The sequence below is a fragment of the Callionymus lyra genome, chromosome 3 (genome assembly GCF_982586985.1).
Source record: "Callionymus lyra chromosome 3, fCalLyr1.hap1.1, whole genome shotgun sequence".
NCBI classification, from domain to species: domain Eukaryota; kingdom Metazoa; phylum Chordata; class Actinopteri; order Syngnathiformes; family Callionymidae; genus Callionymus; species Callionymus lyra.
This window is the reverse complement of record NC_141820.1, coordinates 21,034,893-21,059,759: the sequence shown is the minus strand read 5'-3', so window position 1 is coordinate 21,059,759 and position 24,867 is coordinate 21,034,893. Positions and strand designations below refer to the sequence as shown.

Below are 24,867 nucleotides of genomic sequence, written 5' to 3'. Positions count from 1 at the left end.
TATCAAAATAAAAGACCCTCAAGCCAGTAATAATCAATAGAACAGATTATCATTTGTTTTTGTTTTAATTTTGTTTTGTTTTTCCGGCCCAGAAACAAATGTCTCACAGACCCATAATGTTACTGCTGTATATTGTTCATGAAGTGGATTGTTTAAATAAAGTTATTTAAAAGTTTCCAGAGTGGACACAACATGTCAACAAGTTCTACATCTGTTGTCAAGCTCTGCAAGTTAATGACAACAATCATTATGTGCGAGTACAACAGCAGAGTTTAAGTGGATTTTAATGTTCACAAGTCCCTCGCCGTTTCGGATAATTACGTCTTAACATTTTTCACCAACACCTGCTGCCTTCGTCTCAGAAGCAAGTGTTTCATATTCATGGACCTCTGAAGACCACAGAAAAGATTGCCTCTGGTTTTGGACCATGACTTTGAATTATCTTTTAACTGTCACAACAGAAATGTGGCTGGATTATAAAGAAACACCTTGCTGTGAGTAACTACCACAAATTGTATTATTAAATAATAAACAACTTCATTATTTCAATGAAAAATGTTTGCTTCAACTCAATTAAACTGAATGCTTGTGAGGGCCATGATGTTAATAGTGTAGTAACTTCAGTAAAATATTTAATATTCTTTTCTTCTCTGCTAGTAACTGCAGTTTGAAATATATCTTTGTCATGGTAAATTGATCTGTTTGGGCAAGTTTTCTCTACTATATTTCAGAAAATAAATGGAGTTTATTACAGAGATCTAATACTTAACACTTACAGTTTTAAAATACATTGAAGGCAAATAGATGGCCCATTTAAAACTGCATTCAGAAAGTTAAAAAAGAAGCAATTGGTAGGACTTTAATCTACCCAATATTAATAAAATTACAAACCAATATTTATAAATGCATTGCTTAAAGTGATGTTTTCACTGTACTTTTACCATATCACATTTTGCAACAGCTGTACAAACTATCTCACCTTTGTGTTGCAATATTTAATGTATTTGCTGCAATTTATTTATTTTTAAAATAATATCTTAACCGTCCTTCCAATAGTGAACAAATTAAAAGGAGAAAGCGAAGAGTTCTTTCATAGTGACCTTAATATTGTGTGATGTCAAATACTTATACAGATACATTTGATATGATGGACTTTTTAAACTTTCACATGAAGTTTAAAGCAGCAGTGAGCAGTTGAACCTAATACTTGGTCTGCTGTGAGGATCTAAATATGATCAGAATCGTGTTAAGAGTTGAATTAAAAAGCATAAAAATACAAACTGTCAGGTAGCGACAGAAAGTACATATAGTACGTATAGTATATCAGACCTGATGGAAGCTATAAATATATAATATAAGGTAATAATACATGGGGACCTAATTCGGCTGAGTATCTGATTGTGGTTCACAAGAGCTTCAAGTGGTTGAAACATTGAATTGAAGTTATGAAGGCACATCAAAAACCTTCAGAGGATGTCATTGTGTTTCACTACTTAATCATTTAAGAAAGTATTGATCATCATTTTTGGTATTGCATAACGATGGTAAGAAGGGATTAAATGAAGAGTGTTAAAGTGTTAGTATCATGTATGTATTTATGTTGGTATTTGAACCTACAACGGAGAAGTTTTGTGATGAAGCCAACAGCGCACTATGAGAGAGGGCTACACACCAGATACACAATGAAATAAAAGGGGTCAAGGTTACATTAGTAGGTGTGCATTAAAGTGTTTCGGGTGTGGAGGCGAAGAGCTGTGACAAATCAAACGTGTTTAAAAAAAAATGTTTTCAGGAATATGACGTCACAGCCTCTTAACTTCTCCTGCATTGTTCTTTATTTAAACCGAGGAAGATTCGAACATCACAGATGTCTTTGTTAGATAATTAAACACAAGGCCATTTCTTCAAGAAACTTTTCAGCACAGACGACTGTGCTTCTCGTCAGGTCATGAACGCGTCGTCCAGACACGCCTCCTTCCTGAGTCGAGCGAAGCTGCCATTTATGATGTTGATCACAGACTAATTATAAGTGAGCTACTCAGAGAGACTGCTGTTGTCTTCCTGATATTCAGGGACAGATTGTTCTCTCACAATATTCTCATGCTCCCTGAAGGATGCTTGAAAATGTAATATATTGTGGTGTGTGTGTGTGTGTGTCTGCGTGTGTGTGTGTGTGTACATTATCTGTTTGTCTGCCAAGGAAGGGATGCATGAACAGTGAGGACAGCAGAAACAACAATAAAGAAAACTGTAGAAGAAAAATTATATTCTTTTCTTCTATGTTCATCTAACGAATACAAACCCTGCCCTTTATTTTAGGAAATTAAAATAAAATAACTAAATATCAGTTTAAAGAACATGTTTAAATTAAATGAGAATATATAAAACGTGTGGTTATTTGATTTAAAAATGTATAATATAAATAAATAAGTGAAAATTAAGTAATGTTCTCAGTCTAACCCAAAATTAAATGTATATATATATATATATATATATATATATATATATATATTTAACTTATTCTGTGTATTTTGGAAATAAACTTCACTTTTCTATAGTTTTTATTTAAATTCAATTTTTAATTATTTCTAAGACGAAGCTTAACGCTAACACTGTATTTATTTATTATTATTTATTGATTTATTATTAATTGCTCTTAAAAATGTATTACTCTATTTTAAAAGGGTCTGTGTAATTTTTTAATTAATAATTAATTAATTTTCCTTTTAGATTAATTTTCTCATCCTAAGCCCCAGAACCTACCCCTACCCCTAACCCTACCCCTAACCCTAACCCTACCCCTACCCCTAACCCTAACCCTAACCCTAACCCTAACCCTAACCTAAACCCATCTTTGATTAGCCTAATATTGCCTGCACTAGATGAATGTGTTTTAAAATGAAGTCACCGGATGTTGCCCTAGCAGGAGGTAGCTGAGTGTCGCCTGAACAGGAAGTAGCGGACATGCACTGGTTTGATGTTGCATCAAATGGAAGTTGCCGACCTTCTTCCTAACAGGAAGTGTTGACCCTACAGTTGCTAGTTTCATGAAATATATAATGTGAGTGAAAATTATTTTCTTTTTTACTCAAATAATTCCAAAGAAAAAACATCAACATATTGGAATCTTAACTTAAAAAGAGGAGCAGACAAGAGACAGAAGGATCAGTACCTGACTGAGCCTCCGCTCTGGTAAAATGACAAGCTGCAAATTAAACATCTTTCAGTTCCTCACAGCATCTCCTCAAAGTGCACTTAAAACTCTGTGACAACACCACGCTCACTCCCAGCAGGCTCGTCTGCTGCTCAGCTCACAACCTTCGCTCGCGACTACAGAGGAAGAGTTGGGATTCTAAATGTTTCTAGAAGTAGATTCTCGTCTCACTGCGACCACTTCATGAGGCTCTCTGGAATGTTCGGCGTCCGGTTGATCACATACATCATTGTTGAGCTTTTGTCTGCCTCGGACGCTTCCTACCGAAATAACGCAGGGTCACGGGTGTGAACGTTTCCACGCTTTGTCCGGCCAAGACACGCCGTCTTCCTTCATGGATTCCGACACTCTTTATGACAACCATTTGAGAATGAACCACTCAAACCACACAAATGCTGCCACATTTGTGTGTTTAATGGACGCTTAACTCTTAACAGCTTCCTTGTTGTCAGTATTATCAGTAATCTTTTCTAGATTTAACTAAAATACGAAGAAAAATTGGATTTATATACAACATCATTGTCCCACCCCCAGAATTGAAATAATAATAAGGTAAAATATGTGTTATACTTCAAAATTGGACTTTGATCCGATTGAATCAATGTAAATTAGGTTCATAATGTAACGTAGAAATAGTTAAATAATTTTAAATACATTTTTTATAGATCTGGAGTTCTTTCATTTTTGCAACATCCTTAAATATAAGATGATACTTTTTTTACATTCTGAATATTGAAAAATAGTTTTAAGAAGTTTGGTCATCAGGGAGAGATTAAAGTAGAACCTTTTTGGTTTTTCTGGACGATTTTCCCCAATAATTTTGAAGATTTTGAAGAAAATCCCTTTAAAGAAAAAAATTGTGTTCACACGCTCCACTACGGCCTGGAAATTGTTGTTGTGTTGCTATTTCCAGATATTTCAATTTCTTTTCAAGTTTGTGGCCTTTTTGAAAATTTCTTTAAAGATTTTTTCATAGATCCGAGAATCACATTTTCAACGTTTCCGGACACTTCTCAGTGTTCAAATGACCCACCAGAGTCTGAAAAGTAATGGTTTTGCAATTTTTTAGTTATTTACTTTTTATTTACCTTTTTGAAATATAGGGAATTTCTTTTTTTGGGGGGGGAAATCATAAAATCAACATTTATTTGTTGATAAGAAGCACAATATCTGAATAATACCGTTGTTGCATTTTATGCTATTTTCAGATTATTTCGTACATTTTTTGGCATTTTGGAACTTTTAGCCGTTTTTTCCAGATTTCCAAGAAATCATAAAATCACAATTCTTGATATTTATTTCTTTTCACATGGTCCACCAGGGCCTGAATTTTTTGAAATATTCATTTCATGTGAATAAAAGGTATATCATTTTATAAACTTTAATAAAAGGGGGTCAAAAAAAATAAATGATCTGCTTGGCAGAGGGCTGCGCTCTCTGTGTGACTCTTCTTGTTTATTGTATTGCCGTCACCCGTCACTGTTTAAATACTCTTGATTCGTAGTAGATGATGAATTATTACTCAGCATGTTTTGTGTTGTCACACTTCATTAAGAGCTGTTTTTGTTCTCCTCCTCGGTCTTCTGTCAGACATTCTTTCCCTTCATCCCTCTTTCTTCCAGCATGTCCGTGTCACTAATGACATGTTCCGTCTGCTCGTCCTCGACGTCCCTCCCTCATACTTTTGTTCCTGCTGTCATCTCACTCCTCCTGCTCCACATTTGCATTCTCAGATACTCGAGCTGATTTGTCTTTGGGATCTTCTCACGACGGCGAGACTGTGATCATTGTCAGCTGGCGACGCAGACGCTGCTCTCACTATAACGGAACATCCAGTCTTTCTGAATTATGCAAGGAAAGTTGGCCTCCGAGCTCCTCGGGAAATTAATCCTGCGATTGTTAATAATCGCTGATGTCACACTAAATTCAACAGTCCGTGTGACTTGTCCAATGAAACTTTAACAAGGATTTCTGGATTTTGCTTCCTTCAATTACTCTCAGTGCTCCAGATACTTTTATTTTGAAGGGGGAGCGATCGCTCTTTGCACCTCCTGAAGTCATTATATCACACAGACTGTTTTTGGACACGGTTGTTACATAAGCTGCATCTTATCCTCGTCTAAACTCAACCCTCTACCTTTTTATCTGCTGTCAGGTTACACAGAGAGAGCGGATCAATCTGACCAGACACACTTCACAACAAAACATTTATCTATTTATTCTGTTCATAACACACTCCAAATATAAAACACATTCGACCATACTTAAAAATGCTATTTGTAATTTAGTAAAACACACAATGTTGCAGATTTCAACCCAAATTATGTCATAACCCCACATTTAATTGATATAACTCAACACAAATGATTTGTTGCCTGTTCCATTAAAAAGCTTTTATTATTATTTATTATTAAAGAATTATAACGTGTGTTTGATACAATGTTGTGACGTGATAGATGGGAAGTTGCACTGGGAGACGGTCATGCGTTGTTATTTTTGCTTAATTATTTTATATTTATAATAGCATGTAATGTATCCATTATGTCTATAATGAGGTGCAATTAGACAGTGCATACCACCGCCAAGGAGATCATTGCTTTCACATGCATATATACAATAGTACCCATGTCGTTCTATCTGTGACATGTGATATGTTTGTCCGACTGATCTTAATTTCTTATAAACTTCTAAATAACTTGTCAAATGTTGTCTTCTATCTTGTCTATCTTGTAGATTTCTGATCTCTGGGTTTATTTATAGGGCAGGTCAGGTCTATCAGGTCAAGAGGAAGTCGGCACAAGTTGGGCACAAGTCCCCTACATAAATGTAATTATGTGCAATTTAAAAAAATGTAAACAATATTTAGTACATACAAAGTAAGGGAGGGTTAATGGCCAGAAAGGGGGTAAAGACCCCATGAAAATTCGAACATGTCCGATTTCGATGGAGAAGAAATGTGGTGAAAAGGACGAATATGTAGACGAAGTTTCATTGTCAGTACATTCAGAACTTTTTCATGTAATAATGCCGCCAGACTAAGGTGTCATGAACACATCATACCCCAATAGAGATGAATGGGTCTGAAGTGAGAAAGTGGAGCTTCAGGAAGTGTCACTTCATTTCTAACATGCAGCTCTCAGCAGTGATCAGTCGGTTCTGGTCCATAAGCCGCGGCAGAGGCTGAGAAGCAGCATCACTGATGGACGCTCGCCTGTGTTGTGAAGAGTAAACATTAGCGCGTCTGCCACTGTGAGATATGAAAGAGAGTTCATCCCCGGAGCCCACACACAGCCTCGCTCTGTCCTCGACTACACCGACAGATGTCAGGAGGTGACGCGAACGCTTCTTTCCACAGAGGAACTTTCTTTTAACAGGTTCTCCTGAAGTATTGAGGCGACCACGTGAACATAGACGTGCACACGCCACCAACACGAGGAAGCCAATTACACACTAACTATCTGACCCAACTTTTTCTTTTGCTGCAGTCCTGCTCACTTTTCTGCTGACAAGCCACCCCGTCATGAGTTTAGTCAGCTAAACTGTCCACACTGATCGCCTCCTTTTTAACCCCAACATCTGCTTCTTCTAATGGTACCCCATGAAGAAACATCTCAAAGATCAACCAAAGCCACGACTCATTTGTCAGAGTCGCAGAGTTGCTGTCATTATGACAAACTCAAGGCCTGTGGGCATAAACTGGCCTTCAAAGTCATTTCTTGTGGACCACAAAATGATCAGCTTAAAAATAAAAAATCCGATCTTGTTAATACAGTCGCCTATAAAGATGTATTCAAGATTAAAAAAAAAGATTTCAACAGCTTTATAATAAACTTGAAACTTGATATGGATAGAATTTGAGAGTATATAATATTATTGTCAGGTTTTGATTGTACTAACAGTAAATAAAAGAAAAATACAACAAGATTTTCTTTCACTTTATAAGATGTTAAAAGGTGATTCTTTAAATCAATCTCAGTTGATACATTTGAAACATTTGACATATTTATGATGACAACGTTCTTGGAATTTTTCCAGTTTGTCTTCCAGTTGTCAAGTCAACGTTGAGGTGTTTTAGCTGCTGTGGTAGGACTTAAAACATATTAGTGAACTAAAACTGAAATGATAATGTTGACACAAGACTTTAAGAGAGACTGACACTCAAAAAGGGAAACAAAACTATCATTCTTACTAAAATAAATTTAATTTTCCACTCGCCTTTTAATTTAATCAACACTCTGCAACTCACCCCCTCTCTATGAACTCATCTCTGTAGAGTGGTTACCATAATTATATAAGAGCCTTGATTATCTGCCTTCATGTGATGTTTTGATTTCTCTCTACAGAGTCACGTCCTGTCAGTGGTGACAGGATTACTAATGGGTTTTGATAGAAGACTTTGGCTCTATATGTGTTTGAGTTAAACACTGTCACTCAGAGCTGGAGTCTGGAGAGTTGAAGCTACACATGGACTCACACACACCTCAGACAGCACAACACATAATAAATGTATGTGATCACAACAGCAAAAAAACCTCACAACTCAAGTAATTTTGTGTGAAACTTCCGATGGTTTCTTAAAATCAAAGTATATTAAATGTATGTAAGTAAAAGATAAAAGATGTCAGTGTTTAAGATGAGATACGGGACAGAGAAAATTAATTTCTACAATACCAGAAACTAGAATTTCTTTTGGTTAAAGAGAACAAACAAACTAACAATTTTTGTGCGTTGATTGTAGAGTAAAACAAAAAAAAAAACAATAAAATTTCGATAAAACATGTGAATCAAATGTTTTTGTTGAAAGCTAAAATACTTTTTAAGGGGAATCCACCAACTACTGTGGACTTCCTTGTTGTTGAATATACATTTTGGTGACACAATCGTAGAACCGGGGGCTCTGGGGCCCCTCACTGGTGACCCCCTGATCTACACACTCAATAACTATATTCTAATTACAGTAAAGAACACTTTGAATGAATCAAACTCACCAATCGGCAGCAGTCCCATCAAACTTTTCCGACAGCCTCGACAGATTTCTTCTCGACTGTCCGGGCCGGTCCTGTGCTCGTTCCTGGTCCAGCGGGGGTCAAGTACCGATCCGGGTCCAGCCTGACACTCCTGAAGACGGTGAGGACGGAGGTTTTGTTTAAATCCTGAGAGGTTGACTTCAGGCTAGATTTGAGGCCTGCTGCTGACTTTCAGATTGTCTTCTGTGAGCTGCCCTGCCCATCCTGTAGGAAGAGAGGAAGAGGGGGGAGTGGAAGAGTGGGAGGAAGACAGGGGGGGGAGGAGGAGGTGAGTTAGAGGTAGGAAATAAAAAAAAGAGGGAGTCCGGGGTGCGATGGAGAGAGCGGGAGAGGTGAATAAAACCGCAAGACCAGAGGAAGGTGTCTGGGGTCCGCGGAGCTTTGCTGTCTTGCAGTTTCGAATCACAACTGGGTCAATTTGTGGAGGCCATTTCAGCACTTTCACGCCGTTACACAATAAGAGGCTGCTGTATCAACGTGATCTCATGAGGAGGATTAAAAATAGCAGCACACTTAAGGATTTATGGCGTTCACTATCTGCCTTCAAACACTGAACGCCGTCGGAGGAGGAGGAACGCACCAGCAAACTTCAACGCACTTTCCCCGAAGGTTGGTTCGGCCTCCGAAGGGTTAAAAGGGACGCGATCGTAGACGAGACGTGAAGACGCGACGGTGGCGTGTTTTACCTGTTGTCATGGTAACCACGTCTCAAACTAATGTTGCTGATTTATTGAAGAAGTGTGGGGGCGTTCCACAGGGGGAAGTTAAAGCCTTCCAGTAAAGGGAATCGATGTGAGTGAGTCGGATAGACTTCCAAGACGTTGTGTTGCAGTTGGAGAATTAGACAATACTTTTGGCTACTTCTATAATTAATCGTCCAGTTGGATCGGATTCTATCAGAGTTAGATGTGCCAGAGATGAGGATCAGTAATGCCTCAGTAAAGGGAGGTCACCAGGGCTGTTTTTTAACAACACAATAAAAAAGTGTTTAGAGCAGATCTTTGTATCAGGATGCCAACATTTAGCGGGAGGATCTATGACTTCAAATTTCGTAGTTTAGATTTGAATAATTGTATTGATGTTGCAGCTGCAGTAAACCACCAAGAGAGATCGCAACTGTGGCAGAAACCTTCAGAGAACCGTCCCTCTCCTTCCAAACAGGTGTTGCTGTGATGTTTCAATCTGTTTGATGCACCATCACTCTCCAAACCATCAAGACTTCTTCCCTCCTCAGTCTTCTTATGGCCTCCTGAGTCACTAGTGTACTATTCTACTCTTCATTCAACATTCATGAACCTCATTGGTTGTATTCCTCATCTCCCTTTGCGCAGGTATCTTCCATCTCCTGCATTCTTCATCCAAAGCCTTTACATGTCCAAACATTCTGGTCTTTGTCTTCTCATTTTTAATATATTTAAGGATTTACACCAGGAGGAAGCCAAATCTGCACCGAAATCTTATGGTGTGTCCCAAATTGCTCGCTTCTGCAGTTACACTTCATAATTGAGTACACAAGTGCATTCACACTGAGCAGTGTGATGGAAATGTGGTGCGCTATCGGACTCAATTGGTGCATTTAAACGGCCATAAAATTGAGAGTGGATCAATATGGACACTTTCCACCCTCAACAGCCGCCATCTTAGTGACGTAGATGATGCTGAATGGAAGCTACGTCACTCATTTTACCGCAAAACAACACGACAACATGATAACACAATGAAACACAACTTAATAACTTGTTCCGATTGGCGAAAGATTTTGTCAATGGTCTGTGATAGTTTTCCAAAAGCTGGTTGTTAAAAAGTAGTAGAAGAAGTAGCAGGTGTCAAGTCATTTTGTGTGTGTAGTGTCAGTGTTTGATTTGAGACAGTACTACCTGTCAAATTTTTCCAAAAGTAAATGCATGTCTTACAGTAAAGCAGTGCGAGGTTTGAGGCACAGCATTCAAAAAGCATCTCTCTCTGCCTCTTTCTAACTCTTCTCCTTGTGCGCTTGAAGTCATGAACGCCATAGTTCACCAGAGTATTAGATTCCAGCCAAAATGATGAAGGCCTGTCAGCACCAAATAACTGAGCAATTCACCATCAAGTTTGAGTCGACATGTCAAGAAGGAAGTGTCTGTGTACAAATATGTTGTTTTAACGCAACAATACACAACAAGCCTCTTTATAGATCGTCTGTAATGAGCGGTTTTAAAACAGTCATGACTCATGTAGTAGAACTCCCGCCATTGTTTTAATGATACTCATAACTTTGTCTGGACTCTGTCTGGAGAGTCTGCGAGTGTCATGTGACCACCAGTGTTTTTTTTATATGAAGTACTGAGACACTTCTTGAAAATAAAACAAGAAACCAACACAAGAATCTGTATCTTGATCGTCTACAAATGTAAACTCAGGGAATTGGCTGCAGAGAATTAATACGACATTGCAGTCCCACTATTCTGACACTAAGGGGAGCCAGAAGCACTTTCCTAAAGCCTACAGATTGGGATTTTTTCATTTCCAATCCACTCAAAAGCTTTTGAAGACTGAACACAACTGTGACGACTTCTTCCGAAGACGATTGTAGAGAAAATAATGCCCTCCTCATATCTATTGGCCATAGCAACAAAAAGCTTGATGAAGTGGTTTAGGTATCTGGGTCTAGCAGACACCTTCAGTTAGGAGTAAAGCCAGAAGTACCCTGGCAGTTCTGGGACCTCCTAAATGTGTCTCTGATTTCTCCTTAAATTATGTAGTATTAAAACATCAATACTTTTAATAGATTTACGATGAACACAACAAAAGCAGCGTATGACATTGTTGAAGTAGACAATTTTTGGCATTGCATTTTTTCTCCAGCATGATAATACCAACCTTCGCTGACAGCAAAATACAAATGAACGTCTTGACGAAGTTTAGTCATAATCTGCAAACAAAGCTATTAGCATTCAGCGTCCAATTAGCCGATGACTGATACCAGTGATCTGCTGTCTTCATACTGGTCTACCAGCGGGAAGGTGATGAGTAGCGTTAGCAGCATGTTAACCGGCTGGTCTATGTGGGTAACCAGTTTGTTTCCATGGAGACGCTTGACAAAACACTTGACAAAGATTGAGACTACTTCCCATGACTCACGCTTCCCTTTTCCTGTCACGGATAGTTGGCAGGAAAAGGCTGAGGAGCTGGACGACACTGATAATGCACACAATAGCAGCATAGGGATGACTCCTCCTACGGAAGATGTGGAAGAGGGACGCTCATTTAAGTCGGCTACGCTAATTAAACAATCTACCAACTAGTCTTTAAGTTGTGAACTTGTTGGCTTGTTCCTTGTTTTGGGTTTTGAGGGTGTAAGCTATTACTCCCTCGCTACAATGTAGAGAAACATCTTTCATAGTAATACATTCTACTAGCTTACATGAAACATACATTTTAAAATGATAAATGACTTAATGACATTTTTAATAAAACAATTAAATATGATCTATAAAATGTGTAAATTATTTACTCGAAAAAAGAAAATCACTTTGAGTGTCTCTTTAAACAACAACAAAAATTGTATCTTTAAAAAGTTTTTATTTATCCGTCCTATGCTGCCTCTCAAAAGGTTTTCTGTGTATGTTTTACTAGTACAGAGTTAGCATTGGAGTAGCAGCCATGCAAGTCAATTAGAAATCTGTCAAAACCTTCCTAAACCAAGATGGGACTCCATAAAATAAACTGAATTTAATTAGTTATTTTTAGTTTGATTATAAAAGTTTCCTTAAAATGAACGCCATCCGTTTAAAAATGATGTGATGTTTTATTAGAACAGTTGTTCAATACAAAGCATAGTAGTGCAGAGGCCGCCATCTAGTGGGCTCTGAAAATAATGACACTGTTTCATGAAGCTTCATCAGACATTCACTAGGTAATAAGCAGTATGTATTTGTGTCTACCTTCCCCCCAAACAAATAAATAAATATATATAAAGACAGTTTTTCGAGTTTATTCAATAGGAATTTTGAACGAACCTTCCTAAATACAGATGGAACTACAGAACACCACATAAATTAAATCACTAAAAAATCTACAACACAAATTAGACTTTTTAAACTTTAACTGTAGCATCTTCATATTTTTCCTTAAATAAGTAATTAATAAAAAGTACAATGACTGAGATGAGAATGTTTTAAATGGGTGACTCTTGCAGGAAAGAAACATTTCCAACTGGCAAGTGAAAATCGAATTTAAAAACAGTTATTTTTTTCTTTATAAGTTAGTGGAAATATAAGTATGCCTACAACACCTGCACTGATATTGTTTTATAAAACAATATTATCTTAAATTAGACAAAGTTACAAAAGTAGTTTTTCTCTGACCTCACCAGGGCCTGACATTTTTTTTGAAAGGGTCAGAGTTGCTCAAACCAAGTACTGTGGTTCAGACGCAGCATAACAAGTAACTGTTGCTTCTCTTCGCGAGTGAAAACTACTGCTGCGTATTTAAAACACTCATCAAAGCTACACATTGTTCAGACACATCCGAGCCTCTGGTCACTTCGTCCAATGAGCTTTTGAATCATTATCCACGAATATGAGTGTGTCCTGGACATGTCGCGCTCTTGGCCATCGCCATGGTAACCGATGGCAGGAGCTGATAATGCTCACTGTATTCTCTACACTGACACTTTCCCTTGTCAACTTTCACACTCATCACTCCTCCTGCTGCCAGCCTCAGAGAGCCCCCAGCGGTACTGGGAATTATTTTATTTTCCAAACTGACTTCATTTTGCCACCGGAGTTGGTTAATGACGACGAACTCACTGAAAGAATCAGTTGACATGGCTTGGGTGCGTTGCCACGGCAACCATAAGATGATTAGCCAAAAGAAAAGGTAGAAGATCTACTTCCTGCTTGAATTGGGGTACTTTTCTTCTTTTTTTTTTGGAGCGAGCAGATCATCTCTTCAGTTAGACGGTCTGAGACGACAGCCTACACACTCTCTGCTCCACTTACGTAACACACACACACACACACACACACACACACACACACACACACACACACACACACACACACACACACACACACACACACACACACAGGGTGAAGCAGAGCAAAGGCAGCATCCAAAAGAGGAGAGAGAAGAATCAGGAGAAGAGATGGTTGGCATGTGAGACAGAATGTGGAAATAAAAAAGGGGGAAAGTCATAAGATCGGCGGAGGATACAGGTTGGAAATGGATGAGAGGAAATGAAGGAGTAGGAAATGAAGGAGTATTTGGGAAGGAAATGACGGAAACAAGTCGAGGAAGTTTGAGGGAAACATGCACTGGAGAAAAGTGATGATAAGAGACACCGGATGGATCAGGCGGTTGAGCATGAAGATGCGAAAGAAGAGCAAGAAGACACACTTGGGATCAACACATGCAGGTAGGAATGCACATCTGCAGCGACTCACCCGGAAGATCTCCGACTCGTTCTCCATCATGAAGAAGTGAGGAGAGGAGGCGATGAGAAGAGACGGAGGAAAAGGAAGGAGAAGGAGATGAAGATGGAAAGAAAAAGGAAGAGGTGTTCCAGTAGACGAGGAGAGGGAGCGAGAGTAGGCGAGGCAGGATGAGTGGAAGGCTGGTCGCGTCAGCCCACTCACTTCAGGCATGACACACTCGGCTGGTGTGTGCGTGCGTTGTCTCCCACTCTTGTGCGTGGGTTAGAAAACACACCTCTCGATATCTCGCTGCCTCAGTCACTCACAGGCACGGGGAGAGCGAGCGAAAAGAAGGGGTACGCAGCGTGGGTGTGGAGGAGCGGCCCCGTATCCATGGCAACGATGCAATACCAGGAAGGGAGGTGGAAGGCTCGTTCGACCTGCTGCATGATGGGACATTTTTATACACTCCAGGGTTTTTTTTTTGTTACTTTATCGAACGTAAAAATGCGTCGGAGGTCGATCACAATATCCAGCGGAGGCAAGAAAAGACTAAATTCATTCAGTCTATTGTATGAAAGAGCAAAAGTACTGAGTCAAAATCTAATGATTGTTGCCTCTGCAGTCCATCAAGATTTGAAGTTCCATCTGGATTCACAAATGTTTTGAAGTATTGGCCACTCACTTTTGTGGCTTTTAACTAAGGGTTTGTACTGTCGAGAAAATCTGGGGATACAATACATATTACGATACAGAGGCAACGATACAATTTATTGTGATACTGTAGTAACAAGGATATATTTGTAGTATTGTCTGAGTACTTGATTCTAGTGTTGTTTCTGCGGACCACGTGACTCTTGAAAAAACTACTTTAATTTGTTTTGAAACCAAAATGTGTCGAAACGTCAGCTTTAAAAGCTGCTGGAGTCGACGGTATCCTCTCGTCCTCAGTCAATCTTGCTGGATGATATCAATATTTGCATTTTAATTTTGAAAATTTAGAAAATATTTTATTTTACGCAAACATTATGGAACTATAAACCATAAACAAACCATAGTAACACATAAAATATGATTAACAAGCCAATAATCCAAAATTGTCCATAGGTATGAGTACTTGGGTGAACAGTTGTCTGTCTTTGTGTGAAATGTGATGGACTGGCGTCCTGTCCAGGGTGTCCCCCACCTCTCGCCCTATGATACTGGGATAGGCTCCAGTCTCCCCACGACCCAGATCCCGGGATAAAGTGGTAGACAATAAATATATACATAAATAATTGATACATTGTTGTTGAGTAGTGTCAAGAGTATAGTGGAAAACAATATCTCAATATTTCTTCATATTTTTTTTTACTTTTCCAACACCCCTACTTAGATCTAGCCGTTAAAAAATGTAGAGAAACCTGACTTTGTCAAACAAAGTATAAAAAAAATCACTTAAATATGGCATTGTTTTAGGGTAATTCATAAAAAAAGGACCAGCAGTGGTCCTAAGTCCAGCTTTTTTGGCACCACAGACATGCACCGCCAGATTTGACAACCCCTGAAAATACAGTGTTTTTTCAGAATCCAACTCCTTCATATAGAGTCTATATTAAAGACAATATGGAATGAGCTGCTCGTCAGAGACAGCGCTGTCAAAGTGCACATCTGTAATTAGCTGCTTAATTGCTGCTCACTTCATCCTCATTATTAACACAAACATGTTTATGACACATATATGTTAGTGATCCATTATTGCTGTAGTTTACAATAGAACACTGTTCAACACTTGCACTCGGTCTCTCAATCTTGTTTTACTGTAAATACAGATTTCCAGATAGAATAAAAAAAATGTAAAAAAAAAATGGTGTGATTTAACGTTCCAAACTAGCTAAAGATTTGTAGACTAACTTCGCCCTCTACTGCCAAAGATGTATACATACTTTAGTGTTTTTATTTAATTATATAGTCAAGTGCGATGTAATTGATTGACTGCACCTACATGCATCTGATCATTCATAGATGACATGTTTAGTTTTTGTTTTGAATGAATCCTGACATGGGGATGATTCTCGGTGGATTTACAGTCAAACTAAAGTCAAAGTCAGTTTTATTTACAGGACACGTCATTTGAAGTGGACAATTAAGAATTTGCAGCATAAACGTCAACTGACTGCATAGTTTCCATGGCGACCGCCCACCTATGGGGAATTATAACCTACTTACGATGTGTTGAATGTCCGGACTCAAGTGGATGTTCTCCCTCGACATGAGCTCTTCAATGTCTCGATTCACTTTTCAATCAAATCACTTTAAATAATGTCGTTTTTACGCAGACGGCAAGAGCTTTAAATGTGTGAAGTTGGTTTTAGAATGTATTTGAAACAGATCTGGAATGCGTTTGTGTATTTCTACTGCAGAAGTGCTTGAATTGACCATATACAGTTATAAAAGCACAAAACCTTGGTTCTACTGCGACCTGGTACCGGTCCATGAACCATTTTCTCCTTTCTAATCTCAGTTATATCTAGCATTACTGTCAGGAAGCTTTAATGATTCGAAAAAAGTTTGGATTTTCTTCAGTCCTATTTTCTGTGAACCTTGAGTGAGAAGTCTAGTTGCTTGTTTACTAAATAAGTCTGTAAACTGAAACATAAGGTCTATATGGGACCATCATGTTGTGGAAAAACCAGAAGATTTTGTGGTGAACCAGACTGCTGGAGAGGAAGCAAACATTGTCAGCTGTTTATGGAACCACAAATATCAACCTGATCCTTTTTAAACATTATTTATTTACAAAAAACCTGCTGCTCCAAAATCAGTCATTCAACTGTATCTAGGTATAAAAAAAAAGAGTTCATGAATGGTTTGGCTAGTGTAGTGGTCCAAGTGTGTTCTACACATGTCCCTTCAGCAGCAGGTCCATGTAAGCCCCCGTCACCAGACTTTCCTGAGTCACTCCTAGCTGCGCCATCAGCTGCTCGGCAACCTGCACACACAACCGTCAGCGCGCAGAAGACACTTGGTCCGCCAGGGGGCGCTGTAACTCACCTGCTGTCCCTCCTCCACCGTCTGATCTGGACGCATCACCACCTGAAACACACGTGGCATCATGATGTTTGGAGATCACGTGATGTAAAATAATCTCTCTGATCACATACTTTGTTGAGTTATTTGAAATTGTCAGCATGAAAATGTACCATTGCTTTTGTTTATAGATGTTTATATGATGGTATATAACATTTAAAATGAGACACATACCCTGGTCTGGAAAAGAGCTCTACAAATATTTACCTAGTTACATAGCTAAACAATTTATTTTTTTATTTTTATTTAATAAACTGTATTTATCGTGACAAAATAAAAAAGTATTTCTTTACGGTTCTTGATGACATTTTTTTTCACCCTGGACCAGTTCAAATTTACAGACCAACCTTCAGATATAAACAGTAGAATTAAATCCAATATAGTTTGTTTTACACTTATTTTCACAATTTTAAAAGGTTTATTTTTAAGTAAACTTGACTGAAATAAGCATCTTGACATGTCAAGACTATATTAAAACTTTCTTATTCATGCAGGCTTTTCCCTGATTTTCTGGGACACCTGTGTTTTTTTTCTGTGTTATTATCTTGATCTTTTTAGTAAATATTTTATTGAGTATTTTTTTTTTTTTATTGTTTAAGCGCTTTGTCACCCTGGTCTAGAAAAGCGCTTTCTAAATATAAATTACTTACTTACTTACTAATGTTACTGTAGAGAAAATACCATCTTTTTTCAAAAGTAAACATCTTTCAGACGGTAATAATCAATAGAACAAACATATTAATTGTTATTTTTATGTCTGTGGAGCCTGGTACCAAATGCTCCAGGGACCAGTACTGGTCCCCAGACCAACGGGTTTTGTGTCAAACATTTAAAGTGACCCCCATGAGAAACCTCTTCTTACCTCCAGCTCCATGTAGGTCCCCAGACCCTCCACCGTGTCCAGGTGAACTCTGGTCTGACCGATCAGGAACAGCCGACGCTCTTTCTTCACCTCACCTTTGACCCCGAGGGCGTCCGAGAGCACCGTCTAGAGCACGAGAGAACAACATAAAGCGACACGGTGACGAAGACCGGAACTCACGGAAGGTCCGCGACATTACGTGAAGACTCGCGGGGTCGCTGGTGGGACTGATGGAGTAGCGGGAGAGTTTGGGTCCGTCCGTGTCCGGCCGCTCGTAGAAGATCAGCTGACCCGAGCCATCCTGTACAGAACATGGTGTTGAGTCAGGGGTGAGCATGGACGTGGACGTGCACCGTGAGATCTCGCACCAGGAAGTCTCGGAGCTTCAGCCGACCCTGGACGCAGCTGAAGAAGGTGTCGTGCTGCCGGATGATCGTGCCCTCGGACCGGCTCAGCTCCGCCGCCGTCCTGCCGAACTGGACCGGGTCGCTCACTTTGGCCTTGATCTCAACGTTGGATGGCATGACTCTGCTGAGCATGTGCAGAACACAAACAATTGTTAGGACGAGGTGATGAAGAAGTAAAATAAATCTATCAAACAGGAAAACATTTAGATGAAAAAAGAAACACACAGATAACATATTAATTTTGTATGTAAAGGGTTGTTTCGCATCTTTATTTATTTCGATGTTTTTGTTACATAAACTGGAATAAAAAGCATGAAAGTGAAGAATAAACAACAATGATAACAAAACGTCTAGTGTTTAGCTATCATCCTGTTTATTACGTTCTCCAGGCGATAACAATTCAATGTAACCTTTAGTTGTCATGAGTTAAAGTGATAAAGTGATACTGTAAACAAGTTCCTGTGCTAGCTACAGCTGTGTAGCAACATGCTAGCTTGACTCCAGCGACCAAACATGCTGGATAAATGCAATAATCTCTCTTTAAAACTCGAAAACTTGAACTTAATTCACCTGAATATTGACGCGTGCTTCTGTTCAGCCTGGTGTCGAAGCTTGGTTTTACCCGCGAAAAAACGGAGACGCGAAGCAGACCTGAGAGCGGCCATCCGGGCACAAGAGTGACGTGCGCTGAGAAAACACTGATCTCAGATCAGTGATCTCCGAGTAGCAGACAGAGCCGTTAGGACGTCACTGCCGCTCTACGCCACCATAGACGAGCAACAAGTGCGTGACTCTGGGATATTTCCCGGGACCAGACAGAAGACGTCACACTCTGCTCTTTATTTGGCAAAACACAAGTAAAGTCATTAAAAAAAAATTAATATTTATTTAGCGAAATTAGTTTGTGAGTCGGAGAGTTATTTAAAACTAGATTTACGCAGGAAAAAGTACAAAATAAATGCAACTAAATTCAATATGCTTCAAATGTAGGCATGTCTTTTCTGCATTGAATCAAATCAATATAAAAATAATTTTAAAAAAAGTACTTTTGTTGTATACATTTTTGAAGTACAGTTTGTACTATGTTACAATACAATTTCAATACAGTTTTACCTTACCTTACCTTATATAAATAGAATTGTATTTTTTTAAACCATTTTATTGATTAATTTCTATATTTTTCTGTAAGTCTTCTGTATGTCTTGACATAGAGCCTCCATTTTTAAAATATTTGGTATTATTTCATTCGTCTATAAACATTTCCATCTTTCAGGTTAAATATAAAAACGATTTCCCCTAAAATCCCTATTCATTTAATATTTACAATATTAAATATATATTATTAGTGGTAATAAACATATGTAATAGTGGTGATCTATGTTTGTGGACTGTGAAAAAGCTCCACAGCATAAATATGTATTTTTAACCACCAAAGTGTTTCTTGAATCCACCAAGAAATGATCAACATACTGATTCATATGCATAAATATAATAATACTCAGAAGTTATCAAATGATGCTTGAAAGGTTTATTCAGATGCAATGACAACACCAGGAAAACGTGTCACATGATTGAACTATATTTATTTGGCCTGCAGTTCCATTCAAACCTGTCCACCTGCCAGCTTTGACGGCATCATGGGCTCCATGACAGAGTTTCTACTTTTACATCTGATTACACACACACACAGACACACTGATACACACACACTGAGTGACACAGAAAAACACACACAAGGGCACAGAGACACACACACAAACACGCTAATATACATACACATGGACACACACACACTGAGTGACACAGAAATGCACACACAAAGACACAGAGACACACACACAAACACTAATATACATACACATGGACACACACACTGAGACACACAGAAATGCACACACAACGGCACAGAGACACACATACTAGTACACATACACATGAACACACACACCCCCACACACAAACACACCTACACACACACTAATATACATACACATGGACACACACTCACTGAATGCACACACAAAGGCACAGAGACACACATTCACACCTACACACACACTAATATACATACACATGGACACACACACTGAGACACACAGAAGTGCACACACAAAGGCACAGACACACACACACACACACACACGCACACACTAATATAAATACACATGGACACACACACACCTACACACACACACAAATAAAGACACACACACAGACAGAGAGATACACACACACAGACACACACAGACACACAAACATACACACAAACACACATTGATACACAAATATGGTCACACTCACACAGACACACATTGTAGTAAGTAAGTAAGTAAGTAAGTAAGTAATTTTTATTTGTATAGCGCATTTCCAGACCAGGGTCACAAAGCGCTTTAACAATCAAAACAATATTCAATAAAGTATATACTTTAAAGATCAAGATAAAACTGATAACACAACAGGAGTTCCAGAAAATCAAGGAAAAGCCTGAACAAATAGAAACGTCTTAAGATGTTTCTTAAAGGAGTCAGTAGATCCATCAAGTGCAAAGAAAGAGGAAGATCGTTCCAAAGCTTAGGAGCAACAGCCTAAGCATTGTGTTTTGATTGCTTAAAACACAATGCTTTTCCGGACCAGGGTCACAAAGCGCTCTATAAATATATATTACTTACTTACATAAAGACACACACACACAAACAGAGAGACACACACACACACACACTCTGAGACACACAAACACACACACATACAGAGAGAGAAAGTAAACTGAATCATTAGAACATTTAGCCTAGTGCATCATTGATAGAGATGTGTGTGCGTGTGTGTGTGTGCGTGCGTTTGTGTGTGTGCTTGTGTGTGTGCATGCCTGTGTGTGTGTGTGTGTGTGTTAATGGGGCGATGAAGGGCGGGGGATCAGACGAGAGGGCAGTGGTTTGTTGGCGTCGACAAGAAGCAGAGAAGATGAAGAAGTCTGACGGCAGATGAGAGAACAAATGTGAGTCAAACCATTGTTGTGTAGTTGTTGTGTAGTTGTCGTGGGGATGTGTGTTGATGTGTTTGGAGCAGAACACAGGCGTTCAGGATGACCGTCACATACTCCAGCAAGGTGGCCAACGCCAGTTTCTTCAGCTTCCACCGGCTGCTGCTGCGCTGGAGAGGAAGCATCTACAAGCTGCTGTACCGAGAGTTCGCCGTGTTCGCCGGACTCTACGCCGTCCTGAGCCTGGTCTACAGGTCTGACCCTCTGTGCTGCTCAGGTGCAGGAGGAACTTCACGCTTGTGTCATCCTCCAGAGTCGCCCTCTCCGACCAACAGAAGAGATTGTTTGAGAAACTCTCCATGTACTGCGACAAGTACGCCGAACAGATCCCCGTCACCTTCGTCCTGGGTGAGTCCGCGGCTTCCTCCACACTCAGTACCTCGAGATGATCTTCAAAACACAAACACTTCAATTAGAATATATATACTGACAGTTTTAAAGTAGCCATGAGTTACCTTGAACACATTGTCTCTGGCTCCCCCCAGTGTTAGAACAGTCAAACTGCAAAATGTCGTGGCTTTTCCTTTGCACTTTTGCCACGTACCACATGCGAATTTTTACATTTTTATTTTTTTTACAAACTTTGATCTCATGTAATGACAGTTGTTTATAATCTGACTTAAATTTTAAAGATTTTTTTTTTTCAATCTCTGCATCACAATCCATCTTTAATACTTTTAATACCCTTTTCTTTTTTACCTGACTTGTTTTAAATGCTATTTTTTACTACAGACTACTTTTCCTCCTGGTTGTTTTATTGTAACCACCCTTGATGAACTAATCTTTTTTATTATTAATAAACAAATACACAACTTTTTTATTTTCTTCTCAATTTCTGTTGCAAACTCCTTTTTTTAACCAAACGTTTTGTTTTTTGTGCTGTTTTTTTGTGACGTATTATTTATAACATTTTACTTTTTTAACCCCAATATTTTAACCTACCCTTCTAACCAAAGTTTTTTTTTAATCTCCTGATTGTTTTCTTGTATTTTTCCTTTTTTAATAAGTAAGTAAGTAATTTTTATTTATATAGCACTTTTCCAGACCATGGTCACAAAGCGCTTAAACAATCAAAACAATATTCAATAAAGTATATACTTTAAAGATCAAGATAAAACTGATAACATAACAGGAGTTCCAGAAAATCAAGGAAAAGCCTGAACAAATAAAAACGTCTTAAGATGTAATACCTGAGTTTTGTGTGTCCTAACAAATTTCATGCTGTTTTTCCTAAACCCTCGATTCTGAAACCTCAAGAAAAAACCTTCCCAGATCCGTGTAAAACTACGGATCACCATCAAAATGAAATCTGTATCTGATATTTCCCGGAGCTGTCATTTAAAGAGTCTTGTTTACGAGTCGTTGTGTAAACCTGGCAGACGTGACGACGGCGGCGAAATATCAGCAGCGACCAGAGACTGAAATCTGTGTCGGTGTTGACTGTGAGAGTTCACACCCGTGATCTCTGTGTCCACAGCTGGAGCAGCTTCTGTCGCTTCTTCGCCGGTAAACATGTCCACAGCCGTGTGGCCAAGTGGGCTTGAAACTCACACCGGTACCGAGCAGGAAAGGAGAGAAAGTTTTTGAAAAGCGGGACAAAAAAAGGGAGGAAGAGTGGGAGGAGGAGGAGGAGGAGAGAGAGTCATTAGCTGCTAATGGATGGAGATCATTAAAGAGCAGAAGTGGATCAAAGCCGGATGAGGGCACGGACTTCTGTCCCCGAGTTGTCCAGGACAACATCATCATGACCACTGACGTGATCTGGGTCCATGATCTGGGACAAGAGACCGTGTGAGAATGAAGTGATAAGTGGGTCAGGTTAGGGTCAGATGTGTGGAGGTCGACCCGTGAGATCCGTGGAGCGTAGCCCGACCTCGCAGTAACAGATCAGGGGCGAGTTTTCACTGATGTCAGCGAGTCGGGCGTCATGGCAACAGGATGTGGAAAGGGTCTCCTGCTGGGAGCTCTTGAGTCCTGTCATGTTGTGCATGTATGTTGTGTAGAACACGCACAGACACACACTCGTGTCGCTCATGTCACGACAAACTTCTTTCTTCCTCCTCAGGATTTTATGTGACGCTGGTGGTGAATCGTTGGTGGAATCAGTTTGTCAACCTGCCCTGGACCGACAGACTCATGGTCCTCATCTCCAGGTCCATTATATTCTCTCCTTTCTCTACTTTCTCTTCTTTCTCCACTTCCTTATTTTACTACCAACACATTCATCCATCGTACATTTCCTTCTGTCTGTTTGACTGTCTATCTGTCCCTCCATACATCATTCTATCCATCCATACATCGTTCTATCCATCCATCCATCCATCCATCCATCCATCCATCCATCCATCCATCCATCCATCCATCCATCCATCCATCCATCCATCCATCCATCCATCCATCCATCCATCCATCCACACCTCCTCTCTTCCCTTCCCTTAGTTTGGCTTTCTGTATGCCCATCCCTCCATCCCTACCATCCATCCACTCATCCATCCATCCATCCATCTATAAATCCATTCATCCTTCCATCCATCTATAAATCCATCCATCCTTCTGTCCCTCTATCCACCCATCATTTATCCATCTATCCATCCCCCAATCCTTCCATCAATCAACCCATCTATCCATCCAGTTTGACTGTCCAGTTTTACTCTCTGTCCATCCATCCATCCTTCTACCCATCCATCCATCCATCCATCCATCCATCCATCCATCCATCCATCCATCCATCCATCCATCCATCCATCCATCCATCCATCCATCCATCCATCCATCCATCCATCCATCCATCCATCCATCCTTCTACCCATCCATCCATCAATCCATCCATCCATTCCTCTATCTTTCCATCATACATCCATCTATCATCCTCTATCCAGCTTTCTTATCGATCCATAAATTCCCATCCATCTGCATTAAGATAATTTGTAGACATTCATCATCTCTGCTAGATGTTGTTTCACCATTAGAAACATTCTGGTGCACTTATAGATGTAATTTAATGAAAGATCAATTCAACAATAGCATGAGTTCTGGCCACATAGAAGGGATTGGTTGGGCTCTATCTGGTATCTTGTGTTTGACACTTGAGCTCACATTTCTCTCGTCCAGCTGCGTTCAGGGTAAAGACGAGCACGGACGACTCCTGCGCCGAACACTGGTGCGTTACGTCAACCTGACCTCGCTGCTCATCTTCCGCTCAGTCAGCACCGCGGTGTGTAAACGCTTCCCGACCATGGACCACGTGGTGGAGGCGGGTGAGTCTGCTGCTCCCCCTGTGGAACACACCACTAGAAACCTCTTTCTGGTTCAGTTCACAACACGAATGACGAGAACAGGAGGAGGATGCTTGAGAATCAGCAGCTTCCTGCTCGACTCTGTCCTTCCTGGAACATCTAATGCTTTCAATTAAAACTGTATTAGTCGATTACTGCAGTGAACATCCACGGGAGGTTCATTGAAATCATCAGTTATATATATTATTTTTATTATCATTTTTTAAAGTTATTATTTTACATTTATTTACAGTCATATCTAAACTGATAAAAATCTTTGTTTTTGTATTTATTTGTCCAATCTTGATCATATATGATATAGAAATCCGTTAAAAAAAAAAGAGACAATTTGTGTGTTTTACATAATGAGCTATTTTGAGGAGATGAATCAGTTCAAGCTTGATGAACATCTCACCTCCAGGCTTCATGACGCCGGAGGAGAGGAAGATGTTCGAGGAAATCAACTCGCCGCATCTGAAGTACTGGATCCCGGTCGTCTGGTTCTCTAACCTGGCGTCTCAAGCCCGGCAGGAAGGACGGATCCAGGACGACATCACCCTGCAGAATATCCTAAATGTAA

The 24,867-nt window shown here is 39.5% G+C and overlaps 3 protein-coding genes across 8 annotated transcripts in view; 1 reads left to right on the top strand and 2 right to left on the bottom strand.

Annotated features, from left to right (window-relative positions):
- Nucleotides 1-14,083, bottom strand: part of shank3b (SH3 and multiple ankyrin repeat domains 3b) — a 38,200-nt gene extending 24,117 nt beyond the window's left edge. For 5 of the 6 annotated variants that reach the window (XM_087786964.1, XM_087786968.1, XM_087786966.1 and 2 more), the window contains exons 1-2: nucleotides 13,668-14,083; nucleotides 8,203-8,445 (exon numbers count right to left, since the gene is read on the bottom strand). The gene's annotated coding sequence lies outside the window, so the exon portion shown is untranslated. The remainder of the gene's footprint in view (nucleotides 1-8,202; nucleotides 8,446-13,667) is intronic. The other variant, XM_087786965.1, reaches the window with a different exon arrangement.
- Nucleotides 14,084-16,391: 2,308 nt separating this feature from the next.
- LOC148083801 (uncharacterized) lies at nucleotides 16,392-18,646 on the bottom strand. The gene is made up of 6 exons (XM_087786963.1): nucleotides 18,546-18,646; nucleotides 17,937-18,099; nucleotides 17,768-17,869; nucleotides 17,569-17,694; nucleotides 16,671-16,712; nucleotides 16,392-16,608 (listed from the first exon to the last, which is right to left on the bottom strand). Exons 1-6 carry the CDS (start codon nucleotides 18,638-18,640, stop codon nucleotides 16,516-16,518), a joined length of 621 nt encoding a protein of 206 aa, XP_087643089.1. The 5' UTR covers nucleotides 18,641-18,646; the 3' UTR covers nucleotides 16,392-16,515.
- A 2,384-nt stretch (nucleotides 18,647-21,030) lies between these two features.
- LOC148083800 (bestrophin-3-like) overlaps nucleotides 21,031-24,867 on the top strand; it is an 8,613-nt gene continuing 4,776 nt past the window's right edge. The window contains 5 exon segments of the mRNA XM_087785813.1: nucleotides 21,031-21,206; nucleotides 21,266-21,360; nucleotides 23,078-23,165; nucleotides 24,124-24,269; nucleotides 24,709-24,867. The exon segment at nucleotides 24,709-24,867 is cut by the window's right edge and continues 45 nt beyond it. Coding sequence (XP_087641939.1) covers nucleotides 21,055-21,206; nucleotides 21,266-21,360; nucleotides 23,078-23,165; nucleotides 24,124-24,269; nucleotides 24,709-24,867 — 640 coding nt within the window. The 5' untranslated portion in view covers nucleotides 21,031-21,054.

Coding starts and splice junctions, on each gene's coding strand:
- LOC148083801 (XM_087786963.1), bottom strand. CDS start 18,640: ATGGCCGCTCTCAGGTCTGCTTCGCGTCTCCGTTTTTTCGCGGGTAAA. Junction 17,695..17,767: donor GCGACCCCGCGAGTCTTCAC/GTAATGTCGCGG, acceptor CTCGTGCTCTAG/ACGGTGCTCTCGGACGCCCT. Junction 16,609..16,670: donor CGGTGGAGGAGGGACAGCAG/GTGAGTTACAGC, acceptor TTGTGTGTGCAG/GTTGCCGAGCAGCTGATGGC.